General features: G+C 40.4%; 1 protein-coding gene across 1 annotated transcript; it reads left to right on the top strand.

Annotated features, from left to right (window-relative positions):
• The first annotated feature begins 44 nt into the window (after window positions 1-44).
• Window positions 45-9,087, top strand: ANKRA2 (ankyrin repeat family A member 2). The gene is made up of 9 exons (XM_075020325.1): window positions 45-107; window positions 967-1,370; window positions 3,417-3,575; window positions 4,964-5,029; window positions 6,404-6,501; window positions 6,676-6,801; window positions 7,193-7,259; window positions 7,351-7,431; window positions 8,497-9,087. The coding sequence occupies exons 2-9, from the start codon at window positions 1,070-1,072 to the stop codon at window positions 8,550-8,552; spliced, it is 954 nt and encodes a 317-aa protein (XP_074876426.1). The 5' UTR covers window positions 45-107; window positions 967-1,069; the 3' UTR covers window positions 8,553-9,087.
• The last annotated feature ends 9,649 nt before the right edge of the window (window positions 9,088-18,736 follow it).

Genomic DNA, 18,736 nt, shown 5'->3' on the forward strand with positions numbered 1-18,736 from the left:
GCATTACGTCATCGCGCGGCGACCCTCCCCAGCCAATCGCCGCCGCGGCGGGGCGGTAGGGCGTCACTTCCCCCCTCCTCGCCAGCGGACAGAGCGGCGGCGCCGAGGTGAGATGGAGGGTGAGGCGGCCGAGCCGAGCCGAGCCGAGCCGAGCCGAGCCGAGCCGAGCCGCCGGCCCACGCTGCCGGAGGGGTTGCCGGGCGGCGGCTGCTCTCCGGCGGCTGCTCTCCGGCGCCGGTGGTAGGGTGGCATGGCCGCCGCAGCCTGCCCTCGGGCCTTTCTTCCCGGAGCCGGCGGCCTGTGGGGCGGGGCGCGGCGCGGCGCGGAGAGGGCTCCAGGGGCGCCCGGGGCTGCCGGGCCGCGCCGCTCCGTCCCGTCCCGTCCCGTCCCGTCCCGTCCCGTCCCGTCCCGTCCGCGGCCGCGGGGCCTGGCCCGGCCGGACGTTGGGCTTCCCGCGGTGCTGTCAGAAAGCCCGGGGTGTTCGAGGATGCTGTGCTGTCACCGGTCTAAAAGGGAGGTGTCGTTTTCCTACGCGTATGGTAGAAGCCATTGATTTTACTCGGGTCATGAAAAGACTTAGAGTCGTAAAGGGACGTAAAGTCACTTTAACGTTTCCTTGAAGTCTAATGTTTTTAGAAAATAAAGTCATCTTCTTATAGCTTGTTCCTGCCTCAGTATGGACGTGGTTCGTTCCGGTGGTTTTTTTGTTGAAACGCACCTAATACTCTGAAACATCCTTTAGATGAAACTCCTAGTGGCTTCATTAGGGAATTTGGATCAAGTATCCCTGTGCTAAAACTTAAACGGGGCATTTGGCCAATAGCTTGTGACGGCAGTAAGACTGGTATTTCACCAAGGTTTTCACTATCAAAACCAAATGCCTTAAACTTAAAGGAAGCCAAGTTTGCTGTATTTTTTATGCATTGCTTCACCAGAATGTTGTTAACATACGTTACATGTGTTCAGTTGCAGGTTCTTCAAACATCGGGATCTCTTTAGATACAGTGTGGTTGGCCAGGACTGCTTGTGGCTAGAAACTATGAAGAAACATTCTGCGTAAAACTTTTACATGACTGAGGCCATGGCATCTTCAACAAACTTAGATGTTGGGGCCCAGTTAATTGTGGAAGAATGTACCACTAGCTACAGCCTTCCGCCCATGCCGGACATTAAAGTGGAGCATCAGCTTGACTCTAGCACAGAGGAAGGCCCAGCTCAGAGTGTCGCCATGGGAATGAAATTCATTTTGCCCAATAGATTTGATATGAACGTCTGCTCGCGATTTGTGAAATCTTTGAATGAGGAGGACAGTAAAAATATTCAAGACCAAGTTAACTCTGACCTTGAAGTGGCATCTGTCTTATTTAAAGGTTGAACTTTATGGTACAAATTGTTACGTGCGGTCTGTGGCATCCTGTTAAGCTGTTCTGTTTTTAAAAAAAAAGCCTCTGCCTTACACGTCTGTTAATCATTAATAGTTTTCTAAGATTTGTTCCTCTTAACATTTTTTTAATATGCTTAAAGAATTATTAATGTGAAATTAATTTCCCCCAATATTATTTTTTAAATCACATTTTTAATTATGTTTTTTTAACTAAAAAAGTAACAGCACAAAAAGTCTCTAATTTAATAAAAGCTGATGCTGATTATGAAAACAAGCTTACTTCTTTTGCGTAGCATGTCCTACAACATGCTACGCACTGTTGAATGTATGTATCTTTACAAAACACTGCTGAAAGCACTATATGATCATTTCAACTTCAGTAGCTTTCTGCAGCATGTTTTATCTTTTCACTAGTATGATGACAAAATAACGAGTCATGCAGTTGACTTTGTTTTATCAATATGGCTGTACAAAGCCTGTAGTTGTTGTAGGGATTGGCTTGCCACTTCAGCTTCACACTACTTGACAGTGAAGATTGCTCCATTTCTGGATCCCTGCAGCTAATCTCCAGCCATTACTGGGCAGCTTCGTCAGAATTCATGTGTGCTTTTTTTTACGGTTGAGTGTATCGATAGAGAACAGAATTAGGACTTCCATCTATTTCCCCTTAACAATTGTGGTTTCCAGTGCTCGCCGTCATATTTCAGACTGTTAGTGATGTATCTTTTCATGAGGTTGAATTTGACCCATTTCCTGTAACAAATATAAACACAGACCTATTATGGATTTTGATGGTTTCTCTGATTTGTATTGTTTGGCTGCAGTTCAGCCATTGTAATTTTTCAGACTTGTTTGATTTGCAGGCGCTAAGTGCTTACTAGTGGGGCTGCAGACCTGAACAACAAATTTAGACCCATCAGCGATAGGGTTGTTTTTCTTAGGTAACATTTGTGAACCCTTTAGAAGTAGTCATGCGAATCTAGGGACCGCAAGTAAAAAGTCCCTGGTGGGTCACTTAATTTAATCAAGTCCGCTGTAGCTATTTGATTGGCAACAAAATGTAATTTCATTTTCATCCGATTACCCTCTGCTTTTTTTAATTGATTCTCTCCTCAAATTTGTGTGGTGTGAATTCAGTGTACGTGTTAATTAGCTTCCAGTCATTAACTACTAGCGCACGCTGGTGTCAAATCAATTTAGTCGGTAATGGAGTTTAATCCTTCAATATGTCTTTCCAGCATTTAATCAGTTACCTTCTTAAAAATTACTTGGCTTCTCAGCTACTTCTCAAAACCAAAAGCTACTTTTGAGAATTAGAAGCAAAGATAACATATATATGTTCTGTAATAAAATGCCATTAGATTCTGATAGGTAGAAAAGTTAGTACAAACAAACACAGCAGCACTGAATGACTTCTTGAATTCTAACTGGTGACCTGCTTCGCATTTTATGTAAGTTAGTGTGGAGTAGCTCTCTTCCTGCTGGATACGTATTCTTAAGGCGTTCATAATGCAGTTACAATTTTATCCAACAGGAGTGGAAAAAATCTTGGTGAAGAAAATTAGTGAAGGTCATCTCCACCCATGCAGTGGACTGGTTAGGGAGTAGGCAAAGGGATCAGCTGAGCAGTTACCTGACTGCATGACTGACCAGAGCTGCATCATGTTACTGTGCTGGAGAGTGTTGGTAAGGATATGACAGGCTAAATGGAGCTGCCTGATAAATCCATGCCAGGCATGTTGAAAATCTAGACAAAGCCTTACCTCATTTAGACACCAGCTTGTCTCTGGGTGACATTACGCCATACCAAATGTGTAAGATAGCAGCATTGTTTTATGCTAGAAGTGAATACAGACCTTTATTCAACTCTCACAATACACAGTGGAAAAAGCACATGTCACAAATCTTACTTAACATGGGTTTTAAAGATCTTGTGATACTGGTGCTTTCTAGTTCGACTTAGAATCTGTGGCTTGCTTTTAATGCTCTTACTAGTGCTAAAATCCTGTCTTTTTTTCTCTGTTCAATGTAGCTGAATGCAACATCCACACTTCTCCTTCCCCTGGTATCCAAGTAAGACATGTTTATACTCCATCAACTACTAAGCATTTCTCACCAATAAAACAATCAACTACCCTAACTAACAAACACAGGGGAAATGAGGTCTCTACAACACCTCTGCTTGTAAACTGTAAGTATCCTTCTGCCTTACTGTTAATAATTATTTTGTGAACTGTATGTTAGATGCTTGGAAGATTTTTCAGATTTTTTCTTTGGTGTTGTAATGAACTTTAATATAGGAAGAAAACACTGAGGTGGTCTTGTCTAATTTCACATGGTTCCAGCCATAAAACAGTAATCCACCTGCTGTATTGAATTCATAACAGAAGTGTATTTTCCAGAGAGGATCCAATTCTTGATTTAAAAAATATAAGTAAAGGTTTTTCTAATATTTTCTAAGCTTTAAGTTAATATACTTCATGTATTTGTTTTCAGAATTTGTGTATCTTGTAAAATTTATTAAAATTAGATGATTGGTAAGTGCTACAGACTACTGCAAATGTCATGATTTTCACAGATCTTCAAAGTCAAGAAGGCAGTATTATTTATGGGGTTTTGTTATTCTTAATTGTAAAGTATTTTCTTTATAAATTCTCTGTAATTTACTTCATCTATAAATTATTTCCTTTATAAATCATAAGTCCAATGCTTAAAAAAAAAAGGCCACTTGCATGGGAAAAATTAATCTGGAGCTGCAGCATAGGCCTCTGAACACAATACACAGTCTTTCTGAAAACAAAATCAAGCTTTCATGTAGTGTATAGGAAAAGGACAGTGAATTTTATATATTATGTAATCATTAGCTAATTTTGTTATTATATAATGTGGATAATTTATTATCTATTCCCTCTCGAGCACCTTTCAGACCTGTTCCAAGTTGTAATTATCAAAACCATGCACCTGTGCAGAGTTTACTATGGGATCAGAGATTTTTTCCTTCATAATCTCTTAAGAATTATTCTGGCTTTAATGCTTGGTACTTTTTATTAAAAATAAAAAACAAACACAATCTCTTTCTTCCCCTGTAGATGTCATGTTGTGTATAGTTACGTAATGTCTGATCTATTCCACATTGTAGCGAGTGAGAGTCCTGCTGTGGGCTTTATTGAGCAGCATGACAGGTCTCCTCATGGCATGTGATCTCTTAGATGTCATTTTTAAACTACACAGCCTTAATTTATCAAAAGATGCTTATTTTCCTTTGATAAATGTTCTTAATGTGATCGTGAGGTGCTGACCAAGTGTCAGAGAAGAGAGCATGTTGCCTTGTAAAAAGTCACTGCAGGAAGTATCTTTGTTTTCTACATTGGTTAAAAAATTACCTAAACCTATGAAAAGCTTTGGAAACTTTTCAGTTTTTAAGATAGTGATTCCTGTTCAGAGTATAAGGTGAAACCTATCTACACTCTCAAATCCAGGTTCTGTACTGCTCAAGCCAATGGACATGTTATGCCCAGCTCCAAATAGAGCAGAATGAAGACTGCAGTGTCTTAACACATTTTGCTTCCCTTTTTGCAGCTTTATCAGTTCATCAGCTGGCTGCTCAGGGAGAAATGTTATATCTGGCCACACGTATTGAACAAGGTGAGACAGATGGAGATTAAATGCCTTCCTTTTTTTCTTTGGGGCATTTATACCCTGTTGTGCTTGACTTTTTCCCCAAAGCTGTATTAAAAAAGAAATCCTTGATTATGGTACAGATTGAAGGATATTTGAAGTATCTGTTCTTTGCAGATGTGGACTATTGTTTCACATGAGTGTTTTATTCACCATTGCTATGATTTGGATTTTAAATTAAACATTAGCGTTACCAGGAGTTGTAGGTAAATCCCTTCCTCCCCCTGCTTCCCAGCTGTATAGGTAATCCTTGGAAATGAGAAGGGAGAACCAGTTAGTTTTATCAGAAGAGTTAATTTACTTTTTTTTTAATTATCTTTGTAATTTAAAACACATTTCTATTAATGGTGGCTTTCCAATTCTATTTAATCTTTCAACATATAGAGCTATATGTTGCTAATTTAAGCCATAGCGCACACCTGCAAAATAATAGTGCTACTCATTCTGAGTTGTGTGGTAGTCTTTAGTGTGATACTTGTGTGTCCATAATACTTATACAAAATTTCAACTCCACATAATGTACTGAATTGACTACCGTTAATAGTATATTCTTAATGTACTATTAGTAATCAGCCATGCTTTCAGTGCATCTTTGTTGACATGTTTACTGGAAGGCAGGTAATGAGTTGCTGAGTCTATATACTTTGTAATGAGCCATGTAGATGGAAAGCAAATTGATTCTGGAGTGTCAGTAACAGTTAAAAATGCATATTGTGGTGCTATGATAAGCACTTAAAAAAATCGCATGCTTAGATATTAAAAAAAAATTCCAACTCAATTATTTCAGTCAGCTAATTGTTTAAAAAGTTCTTTTTCCTTCCAGCTGCACTGTCAGTAAACCTTAATTGTTTACACAAAACACCCTATTGATTACATGAACTTTGGGGATAACGGAGTTATACTATATATATATTGCTTTACAAGCTAATTCTTTACAAGAGTGTGTGGCTCGGTTGAAAAAAAAAAAATTTGTACAGTTTAATACAGAATGTACCTCTTTATTTTTCAAGCAGCCCTTCTCTTCTTTCCAGAGGTAAAGCCCAGATTACAGACAACTTGTAACACTTCTGAGTAAAAACAGAGCTTGATTTATAGCGCTTAAAAAAAAAAAAAAAACCAAAAAAACAAATCTTAAATTTTACTGTGGTGAGTTGGATGTGGTTTTTTTCTTGGACAAAGATATTTGCACCACCATTGCGATATAATTTTTTTAAAGTTGAGAATGACTTTTAGGACACACTGTTACCTCAGTCCATTCACCACGGATATGTCAGCACATTTCCAGCTCATACAGTGCATTAGTGAAAGAGATTACTAAGTTGCATATTTTTCTTTAAACAGAAAATGTAATCAATCATAAGGATGAAGAAGGATTTACCCCTCTGATGTGGGCTGCAGCTCATGGGCAGATAGCAGTAGTGGAATTTCTCCTCCAGAATGTAAGGAAAATAACACACTTCATTTTAAATTGATTTACTTTTTAGTTCAATTCACCTTCCTAAATTTGTCAATGCTGCTATACACTTAAAAGTTTTAAAATTAAGTCCTGCATAAAACCTCACATTTTTTAAAAAAAAAAGCATGGTTAATTTCATTTTTTATTACTATTTCAGGGTGCAGATCCTCAGATTTTGGGGAAAGGGCGAGAAAGTGCCCTCTCACTGGCTTGCAGTAAAGGATACACAGATATTGTCAAAATGCTGCTTGACTGTGGGGTTGATGTCAACGAGTATGACTGGGTAAGACTCTAGCTTGAATTTATGTCAGAGGGTACTTTGGTCAGAAATTTGAAACAAGGCACAGCACTGGCTTGGGTTTGAAAATTGTTCTACCTTTTCTGAAATATCTGAGACTTTCAAAACTTCCATAGGATGAGAGAAGTTGGCCCTACTAGTTCTGACTTCCTGGTAAGAGAATGAGACTAATACTGAGTCCTTGTAGAAGCGTGAGCTTACATTCTAAACAGTAGACAAAAAAAGATGGAAGTTGTGAAGAACCAAAACTGAACCTCCTTTTTATAAAACCTGTGAAGTCTCTTACTGATACATAGAAGTATACTAGTGTGTTAAGGAATTACAACTGCAGACTGCTCAGTCATTAAGCGTCTAAGGCTGTTCTCCGCTTTTGCAGAATGGAGGCACACCTCTACTATATGCAGTACATGGGAACCATGTGAAATGTGTAAAAATTCTCCTTGGTAAGCAGACTGTCCAAACTGAATTGTCAGTAATAATGTACTATCAGTTCTCGTTGTCAGAAATACGAGTTTCTTTTCCTGTTTTACATAGAAAGTGGTGCTGATCCAACTATCGAGACAGATGCTGGCTATAATTCCATGGATTTGGCTGTAGCCTTGGGCTATCGGAGTGGTGAGTATTTCAAATATAAGGTTTTTTTATTTTTATTTTTACTGCTCCTTGTTTATGTAGCTGCTGTAATGGCCTAGTAGAGGTTTTGCAGCTGTAAGAACACTATCGTATGAGTCTTAATACACCTCAATTTATCAGCCCAAAATGGGTAGTAGTTTCCGTCCCTGTCTCAGAAAGGCAGGTGTGTGGTAAGAAAATGTCACTGACCTGAATCTGCATGTGTGGGCACAAGTAATGGTGTGTTGGGCTGATGCAGCCATGATCCAGACAAGGGGAGCTGAGCTGCTCCCCCACTCTGTACAAAGGAGTGTGCATTGCACTGGACAATAAGAGGCCTGCAGCCCTCCTGAACCCTTCACCTTGGCGCTTTGTTGATTGGCATGATGCGATGCAGTTTGCAAAACCTTCTTCCCCGTCAGACTAGCTCTAGCTCTAGTTTGTCTTGGAGGCAGACAATAGTAGTGCCAGGATGAGTGAATTAGGCTACCTTATTTGGCTCTGAGAAACAGGCAAAGGAGGGACTCTTCATTGGTTTTCCCTCATGCAGCCTTCATTTTGAAAGCTGTGAAATGTCTGCCATTACAGAAATGAACTGAATAAAAAAATAAGCCCAGCACTGCACGTGTAGCTTCTCCAAGCAGAGCCCTGTGCTTATGGGTGGGGCCAGTAACTTCACAAGTGTCTAGATGTAGGACTATTTCAAGAGTTCAATCTCAAAACGCTCCACAAAAGTACCTTCTAATAAACGTTTTTGACTGCTTTGCAATTACAGGCCTAAAAATTTGCTTTCCATATGCTATCTATCAGCCTGTTCAAACCAGCAAACAGATCATCACCTCCAAAACCCATCATTTGCCTTACTGGGTGTATTGGTTTTACATTATATGAGGCTTTTATTTTCTGAAGAGATGCAAACTCTCTTCCCAGAGTGAATTTATTCCTGTCTGGTTTTTATTAAATGATTGTACAGGACAAGCAGGAATCTGCCAGGAAAAAATAGTACAACCCTAAAAATGTGAAAAAATGTTGAACGCTGATTAACCTGATTTTTTTTCTCTGCTTTAGTTCAACAGGTTATTGAGTCTCATTTATTAAGGCTACTTCAAAATATCAAGGAATAATGGCTGGCTCTTCTGCGGGTGTCAGTTCTTGGCTTGGAGATTTGAACTACTTTTTAGCCCTGTAATCAGTGTCAAGACTTCATTGTTTTGTAACTTTACCTCAGTTCAACTATTTCCTGTTATTAGTTAAGCTTTTTAATATTCTTCCTCTTCTTTCATTGTTGTTCACACAAGTATGCGATGTCATCCTTTTCCTAGATATTTTATATAATTTTAGAAGAAAAAGTCAGCTGTCATGCATGAAAAACTTTGTAAATAAAACCAGTTTTGACCATCTAAATGTTTATCCTGAGTGCAGTGGGTGGCACTGTGCCAAGTGTCCTACTTCACATCATTGATACATAGTCACAGGAAGAAATTTGTTTAGATATTGAGGTATGTCACCATGGAAGATAGATGTCTTTACTGTTAATTATACCAAAATGTGCACCATGTGTGATTGTTTTCAAGATCCCCAGTTAATATTACTGTCAGCTTTTGGCTTTGTCCAGTTTTTAAAAGGTTGGTAATAAACTGAAGGACTTTGGTGATGGTAGTTTAATTCCTACCTGATTTCTTTCCACCTACCTCTGTCTTCCAGTTGTAGTCCTGAAACAACTAGGCCAGAGTGTCCTAGGTAGAAATTTCTCTGCTGTAAGGAAGCCTCATTCCAAGTGCAGAATTCTAGCTCCTAAATAGCCTCCCTGCAGTGGCTGAAAGCAGACGTCAGCCGTATGGGAAGAGAAGTCAGAGCCTCCTTCAGCCAAAGCATGGTCCTTTGGATCACAGAATCACAGAGTATCTCAAGTTGGAAGGGACCCATAAGGGTCATCGTGCCCAACTCCCTGCTCCTTGCAGGACTACCTAACACTAAACCACATGACTAGGAGCATCATCCAGATGGTCCTTGAACTCTGACAGGGTCGGTGCCATGACCACTTCCCTGGGGAGCCTGTTCCAGTGACCAACCACCCTCTCAGTGAAGAACCTTTTCCTAGCGTCCAGTCTGAACTTCCCCTGATGCAGCTTCATTCTGTCTCCTTGTGTTCTATTGCTGGTCACCAGAAAGAGGAGATCCCTCAGCCTTCTCCAAGCTGAGCAAACCAAGTGACCCAAGTCTTGCCCTCGAGACCTTTCACCACCTACGTCACCCTCCTCTAGACACGCTTTAACAGGTTGATTGATGTCCTTCTTGTACCGAGGCACCCAAAACTGCACACAGCACTCAAGGTGGGGCTGCACCAGCGCAGTGTCGAGTGGGACAATCGCCTCCTTCACCCCGCTACCATATGCTGTGCTCGGTGCACCCCAGGACACGGTTGGCCCTTTTGGCTGCCAGGGCACACTGGTGACTCATGTTCAACTTGCCATCAACCTGAACCCCCAGATCTCTTTCCAGGGGGCTGCTCTCCAGCCTCTCATCCCCCAGTTTGGGGAACGTCCCAGTGTAGCTGTTCAGTTAGAGAAGCAATTATGATTTTGAAATTAGTTGAAGTCAGGTAATGTTAACTGATCTTCTGGGACCCCTGCACTTAATCAAAACTATACGGCGTGATGGGGCACGTGACAGCTGGAAAGAGCCTTCGCAGCAGCTTTTCCCGCACAGTACCTATGGATGGATCCCCGCCGCGGTGTTCAGGTGTTGCCATTAAGCATTTCTCCCTCGTGTCCACTAGAGGTCTCGCCTCCACTCACGTACGTACAGCCCCAGCGCCTGCCTTTCTCCCCCAGCGCTTGGGTAGTGAGCGCAACCTCCGATTTACTCTGCACCTCGAGTGCACAAGACGTGAGTGGACACAGGTCAGTTACTGTACTCCTAGCATAGCGTCTCCACCGTGCTTAGTTTTTCTATTTGACGGTCGTTCCATACACAAAGCACATGCACTCTGATCCTGACAAAAGGTACTAGGAAGACTGGGGAATAATCCAGTCCGGTTCTTTGAGTCAAAGCCAGAGAATCAGAAATTCAAAACGCTAACTTTGTTATTTCAAAGTGACTCAATATACAATAGGGGAAAATGGTATGAAAAAAATGCAAACATACATGGATTAAATCTGAATTTCTGGACAAATTTCCCTCTAACTATACTGAAAACTTCTGTGGTGTATAGAAGGTATAAATCAGGTCAGAATTAACCTCTGAAAGGTTTTCTTTAAATATCATAACCTGAGCTATTTCTGATTAAGACATCTTATGTATAGACATGCTATATAAGTATGCATAAGGAACAGAATTTCCTTTTTCTTTATTATGCAGGAAAGTACTTGTTCTAAATGATGAACCTTCACTATCTGCTTTGTATTTTGTCTTGAACTTCAGTCAGCACTGAGTTAACATATAGGAAATAAACTGACTAATTATTAACTATTGCCTGAAAATGTATCCTAGAAAATGCATTTTTGGATTATATGGGAAGATACTAAAATAGAGGAACATACATTAAGACAGCAAAATGTAAAATTTCTTCCATCTTTTTGCTGTAGAATTTCAAGCAATTGTCAGATAGTCATTACCACACATCCCACAAAAGTGAGTACAAAGGTGAGGATGGTCATCTTTCAGAAGCTGTTTCCTACATTAAGAACCCTTTCCATAGCATAACTTTATGCTGCTAAGGCAATGAACATGAAGTTTTCTGTGGCTCTTGTAAAGGGACCTGCAGGAAACAGCCAGCAGTATTTCATAAGCTATGATTCAGACACCCTGAGGAAAACTTAGCCAGAGTTAGCAAACCGGCAGGGGGGGGAAATCTATGCAAAGAAAAATCTTTACTCACTGGAAGAAAAAAATCACTGTCAAGAAAGCACAGACAACTGTTGATTATGCAATATTAACAGCATGCTTCACTCCACATACTTTGTGTTTCTCTGAGGCACAACAATGAATTTTTGTTTCTCTTGGTGTAAATACTTCTCAGTATTCAGTCTTCTTTGTTTATAGTGGCAAAAATTGTAAAGCCCCTGATTCAGCAAGGATGATAAGTGTTTTGAAATGTCAGCCTGCTGATTTTCAGTGAACAATTTTTGTAGCCTCTGATGGCAGGGAGAAGACACTAGGAGTTGCCTTTGAACAACACCCACAGGTCTGCAGGCAGCAGTGTTTCCTTGCCATGGCATGCCACAAGACCAAAAGAGTTTGAAAATTCTGCAGTCAAAATCTTAACTCCAAGTTGATTCTCTCCAAACCTTTTACCAAAAGCTCTTGCCAATGTAATTTCTTATGGGAATGTTAATAAAATATTTTACATTTGAACTTGAATGACATCACACTGTATTTCAGAGTCTTAGCAAACAAGTTGCTTTTCTCAATTAAATTATTTTTGCCAAATTCAAATGTGGAACACGTAATCACAGATGTCATGAACTCTGCCTCACAAAATAGACTGCCTAGCAGAGCTTCATGGAATAGTAACAGCCAAATGCTTCAGAGCTGCACTAAGTCTTTGTTTCATTCATTCACATTTGACTTTGCAGGGTATTCTGATCTATTTAACAGAGGGACTACACAACAAATGAATAGTCTGCAGTGCAGTGGGTACAACGAATTAACATTCATTTATAGCTACTACTGGCTGCAACAGTGTAGAAGCCTTACAGTGCAAGACAGACAGGCTTTCTGTCTGGCAGGGAGGTAAAAGAAAGCTAAAGCAGCAGGCAGCTCTGTTCATAGAGGGCAATAATATAGGTGTGAAATAATTCCACCAAGGAAAAAACAAGATTTTACATATCCACTTTATAACTGCTCAGAGAAATTCTGCTTTCTCACAGTTTGGCAATGGCTGAGATAGAAACTGAACCAACAAAGACAGTGAAGAATAACCATAAATAGATTGTTAATATTTGATTAGAAGAAGTTAAGATACTGTTTGTAAAGCAATTCTTAAAGGAACCATGACCAGTACCTCCTGCTCCCAAACCCTGGTAATGTCATTAGCATAACTAATGTTAGCATAATGCCATTTTTAAGGCCAGCAGCCATTCTCTGGGACCAAGCAGGTCATGTATTTGTTCCCTTTCTCCCCATTTTCAGGCCCTGAAGGTCCTGTGCACCAAGTAGACAAACCAAACAGATTTCGTCTACCCCTCCCCACCACCTTCAAGGTCCCAAGGACCCAGCCAACCCTGTGTTGTCGATGACCCTGCCACAGAACAGGGAAGCGTAATGGCACCCAGAGCACTGTGCGTAAAACCAAGCAGTTACAAGTCCTAAGGGGAAACTTGGACCAGGACTGCTGCTGGACAGTGACACCAGGACCCCCCAGTGCCCAGGGACACCTCCACCATCGTCTGCTTCCTCTGAGGATGGACGGAGTGACTCGTATTCTTTTATATGATTTTTGACTCTAGGTTATGACTAGAGCAAACCACATATTAAGAACCAACCTGATCTGCAGAGGGACCAGGTGATTAGAAATGTCAAGTTGTATTACAAATTCTGTATTATGCCACTTATAAATTGTACTACATTGATGCTGCTTGGAGAAATCCTGTGCCATTCTAATCACACATTCTGTGCTATACTAATCATAAAATCCTGTTAAGAAAATAAAGCTTTAATTGTAACTACAACTTAGTGTCATCATCATTCTGCCAAGGATCCCTAAAAGAACCTGTCCATCCCCTCAGTGTCAGGTGACATAAACATAACTTTAAATCTATACACTTTCATCCAGACAGGATTCAGTCAAGTGAGGAGTTAATCATGTACAATGTTAGCATTACTATTTGCATGTAAATTTGATGAGCACTTTGTAACACTCTTCCCTGTCTGTTCTGGTTTTCCCTGGGGCTGTTACTAGTTCCACTCTGTTGCCTTCTTTGTTCATCTGTCTTGTACTTTGAATTCCTCACTTGTATTTCTGAGACAGTTACAGAAAGCAGCAGCCTCCTGCCAGAACTTCCCAGGGTAGAGTCTCACCTCCCTTCAGCCTCCTGTGGGTTTTAACTTGGTACAAAAATAAAAAACCTTATTATCAGTATCCTCATGCCATCCTCATCCTCATGTGAGTTGGTCCTCATAGCAGTGAGCCAAGGGATCGAATGCAGGGCCTCTGCTCTGCACCTTTTCCAAGATGCTTGCGAAGTGATCACAGCTCCCCACTGTTGCACCACAGGCAAACTCTGTCCCAGGGGCATGACGCAAGGTTTCCCCTGTAACACACTTTTTCTTCCAGAGAATTCAGAAGTTGGTATCCCAATGGTATTCCTGCAGAAATAAATACTGTTACTAAACTCCAAGGAGATGGAAATAAGCCACTGAACCTTACTCAGTCGAGACACAACATAGACAAACATCTACTTATGGCATGCACCGATTTTGGATTTCCAAAGCTGTTATACTGTGCCTTTGTCCTACATTCTTCCAGTAACCTTTAAGCAATCTTGAAGCTCACTTCATTAAACCCTGATGATGCTACTTAACTCACAGCCTGAAGAGACAGCTGTAAACTACAGGCAGAACTACTACTTATTTTTCACAACTGTTTTATAACAGTACTTGAAACAAAAAGCATTAGAAATAGAGCAACCATGAAAGTTTATCCTAATTCTAGGTAACTTGTTACACCTAAGCAGTTCACATTCACAGCTCTAGCTAACCCCTAGCATGAACCAGATGCAACTCCATATTCTCATGAAACTGTAAAGGATAAGGGAGAGAAAAAAAGAGAAGACTGTATTTACTGGGATGACAGTCTAAAATCTGTTCTGCATTTTTCACTAGGAAGCTGATTGTTAGGGGCATTCCCGCAGAGTTTTGCCTGAACATTGTGGACCAGACTTTTTTTCCTTTACAACAACAGTATAAATCACTGGAGTGCAGACACAGCCCATCACTAGAATGATCATCATTAGTATTGTTATAGCAGTTCCGCTTGCATGCACCTCCTGCTGTGCAGCACATAACGCTTTCAGGAAGTACACTGCTCCATCTGGCAATGAATGTGTAACTGGGTGAATTAGGAATCCAGTCACTTGGAACTTTAAAGATCAAAGATATTGTTAGGGGTTAGTCCTAGGAATGACGTCTGAATAGATCTTTCTGTTGAGGGTGATTTGTCACCAAATTAAGCTAGCAACTCTCCCGGCATACAGGACTGTAAAGCATGTCAGTCAATCTTCAGCAGATAAGCAGTGATGAAGCCAACCATGCACGCAGAAATCAGCAGGAAAGGTTGCAGAGCCCAACAGAAAGGGAGATGTAAACTGGGCACAACAACAAGGTGGATTACAGCTGTGGGACTGCACTGTACAAAAGCTCATCCTTTTCCTGCAAGAAGAAACCTAAGTAATTTTTGAATAATCCTCTGGAAAAAAAAATCCTGACCTGCATTGTGGAGAATATTGTTTTGATTCATTACATAAACCAACTGCGCATGCTCTTTTTTTAGCACTGAAATTAAAACATGGCAAATACAGCCACATGACATGCTTTTCACAGCCCACAAGTTTTTCTAGCACATCAGCATTTCTATTTCATAAATAGAAAATACAGTTTACAGGATAGTATCATCTTCAGACAAATTCTAATATGTATCACCTGCAAGTATTTCAGAAGGACCTTTCATACCATCCAATGGCTTGACTCTACGTTTCTATATTATTGTCAGTTGGAGGACACTGGATGATGTGCAATCTGGAGGCAAACTTGATGTGCCAGCACTTAGCCAGGCTTCTAGCACAGTTGAAAAATGGGCAAGCTCTGGCTAAACTCTATAAATCCCTGCACCCTACAGGGGTAATCTAGCCTACACCTAGATTATCTTAAATGTTATAACCTAAAGGACTCAAAACACAGTTGCTTCTGAAAATGCATCACAAAAACAGCTTGCCTAGCTACTCTGCATCTGGTATGTCTATCACTAACAGAGGGTAAGATCACAAGCATAATAACATTGCCATTGTCTCCAAAAAGGCTTTTGTTTAGAAGTTATATGCTTTTCTGCTTACATAAAATGTGAAGGTTTCAAGAAGATCTACAGTCTCTCAGAAAATATACTGGTGCATCCTTGAAGGCTCAAGTACCCCTTGGAATTTAACTTACAGCCTGCTGACACAGTTCGTCTGTCAAGTATACTGTATTTCCTGATGAAACTAGAGAGCTACCAAGACAGGACATAACTGAAAAAGCAAAAGTAAAAACAATTCCAGGTTTTGAAACAACAATAGCACTTAATTTTCAAGGTACAAATAAGTAAAACAGGACAATGCTAAAATATGAGGAACAAATATAATGGGAGTACAGGGTCTATTCCACAAATGTGAGAGGGCTGACACACTAAAGCAGAATGACAATCCATCTAGCCTACACTTCCTGACAGAGGTCAGCCTAGACACCAGTGTATACGTGCATGAGGTCACATCTAAGCAAGTCTGAATTTTGTATGCTGGTGGAAGAAGATGACTCAGTGAATCCTGAGACCTGTAGGCTACTCCAGCTTCTACAAACAGTAAAAAACACATACACACACACACAAAAAAATCTTAAAGATCATCACCCCCGGGTAGGAATTACTGGAGCATGAAATGCTGCAGATGTACATGGGGATTGTTTACCCAAATGCTGCCCCCAACATATGCTAAAGGCAAACCCCAGCTGCATGAGCTGGCTATGCTGGTTTCACGCTGTTTAGGAACTTCCCTAAACCAGAAAGAACTGCAGCATCTCCTGATTCCTAACACTAAGTGGTACAAAGCAGCCAGAAGGGAAATAAATGAATTTTCACATTAACCCCTCCCTGCTGCTTTGGACGCCAACTGTCTCAGGGACAAAAACCTGTAACAGAGACCTTACATCAATAAGCCTGCCACTCTGCTGCTGCAACTGTTCAATTTTTTCACTTCATCTCATTTTTAGTTTAGGTATGAATCCTACAAACACTCATGTTCACATTACCTTTAAAGGATAAGGAGCCTTGAGGCAGTAGCCATCTCTCGCCATATGTTTACATAAGACTCATGCCTGGTGGGGACAGATGAATCCCCCAACTATAACACAACAAAATGTGAGTTGACTGACCTGTACGCATTAAGCTAAACAGTATTAGAAATCAGCACAAATGCAGAAGTCCTTAAAATGTAGTAGATCATAATAAATATTGTAAAAATGGTTCCTACCCACTCAAGTCTGCTCACTATGTATCACAGCGATGATGTTGCTCACTTGAGTGGGTCTAATGAAGCATTACCGCTTTTAACTCCTGCTAGTCCTGCAGCGACAACAGTACTGAAAAGACAAAGATCTTAATCACCACGCACATTACCAACAACATTCTACTGTGACTGCCAGTTACACTCAACAGGTGTGCAATGCCATAGATGTCAATGTCAAACACTAATGTCACAGATCTAGCATAGATTTTTGGCCCACACAACCATCTGTACATTATCTTTGTCCTGCACAGTCACAAGTTAAGAGTGCAAAAAGCCCTTCTGCATCTCAGTTGGGTCCTTAAAGGTGGTGGCAGTCCTACTTATGCATAATTATTAGGATCTCATTGCAACACAGCAACCCACAAAATGCTACTGCTGAGAGAAGATCCAACCCTCAAGCCGTACTCGGTTACCTCCAATTGCCTGATGCAGTTGCTGGAAATAACCAGGAAAGCATAGCAGGACTAGCCACAGTTCAGTAGATATTTCCAACACCTTCAAACCTTGCTTAATCTTCTTGCATCATTTTAAACTCAGTGATAATAAGCAGGTGCCACAAGTTTTATATTGGTTGTGAAGCAGGAGACTGGTCAAGTGTACAGAGCTGAAATTTTTGAGATTCCAGCATAAACCCACTAGACATTAACTCAGGTGCAGCTCCATAAACAACTGTATAGGTCTCTAACCAGAGAAAGTTTAAGAGCTGTTCAACTCAACTTCAGGTGTCTCCTAAAAACTGGGAGAGTAGCACACAGCCCACACCTACATTTTTCCAGTACTAAAAAAAAAAGCCAAAACACTACTCATACTTAACAGAAATGTAGAATAGGGATTTCAAGTACAGCACATACTTCCACCATTATCTGCCAATATCCTTCGTAGCACATCAAATCCCTGACTGAGTCAGAAAACTGTTGCAAATGTTGGTTGGATATCAAAAGCAAAAGCACTGTGTTGCATGATTAAACTGACCTTCAAGCAGCCCAGGATCTGAATAGCAGTAATATGTCCTAGAATTCTGCCTTCTACCTACATAAGAAATAATATACATATGCTATAAAAATAATGATTAGTGCTTATACCATTACAACACTAATTATCCCATGATTTGTTCAGATTCATTAGTAATGCAAAAGGTTAGCTCATCTGTAAAAGTATTATTAATCCCTGCACTACACAAACATTATTACAATGGCTTTTTCATTGCCAGGATGTCTTTACATTGCAGTGAAGGTAATACATATATTGCATCTTTTAAATCTATTTCTCACAAAAAAACAGATTAGAAAGACAGTACAGTAACAGTATTACATAACTTGTCTTCCTTCTATTCAGTAACATTATTCTCTAATGATAATCCATGCATGAAGTGGAGGCAGAATATTAACAGAGCAATGAAAGACTCATGATGAGAGTGCAAGTAGCTCAGGCTACCAAAAAACCACAGTTTGAAGTTGATTAGAATACACAGAAATACTTATACTCCTGATTCTCAGAGCTTCTAGAGACATCCACTTTTTGCCCATCTTTAAAGTTACTGACTTCAACTAACAGTCAAACTAATAATACTCCGTCATGCTACAGACTGTTCACCTTAGTTAAGTAGGCTTGGCTCAGCTGCACTGTCAGCTTTTTTTTTTCCTTCCGTAAAAAAGACTTCCTCCCAGAGTCCAATCTCTGTTACAGGTCAGTATCTTTGAACTATCACATCCAGTGGAAAACATTTTCAGCAACTCTCAAATTGCTGCATGCAGCTGAAACTACAGATATGAAAAGGATCAAATACCAGTTTAGAAAGATCAGGAGCCACTTCCCATGTATTTACGTAAGCCCAAGGCATGTTGAGTACTTGTTACCATTTTAAAATACCTAGCTTAAAAATCTCTCTTCTTTACATGTACCACCATCTTGCCAGTCACTTTAGGCTGTAATCTAGTCATCATCAACATAGACATCCCTGTAGGCCTTCCTATCTGTACTGAGTATTAACTCTCTAGTTTCATAATTTGTTTGAATTCATTCTCACAAACAGGATGATCAACGATCTTCCATGT

The sequence above is a fragment of the Buteo buteo genome, chromosome Z, assembly GCF_964188355.1.
Source record: "Buteo buteo chromosome Z, bButBut1.hap1.1, whole genome shotgun sequence".
NCBI lineage: Eukaryota > Metazoa > Chordata > Aves > Accipitriformes > Accipitridae > Buteo > Buteo buteo.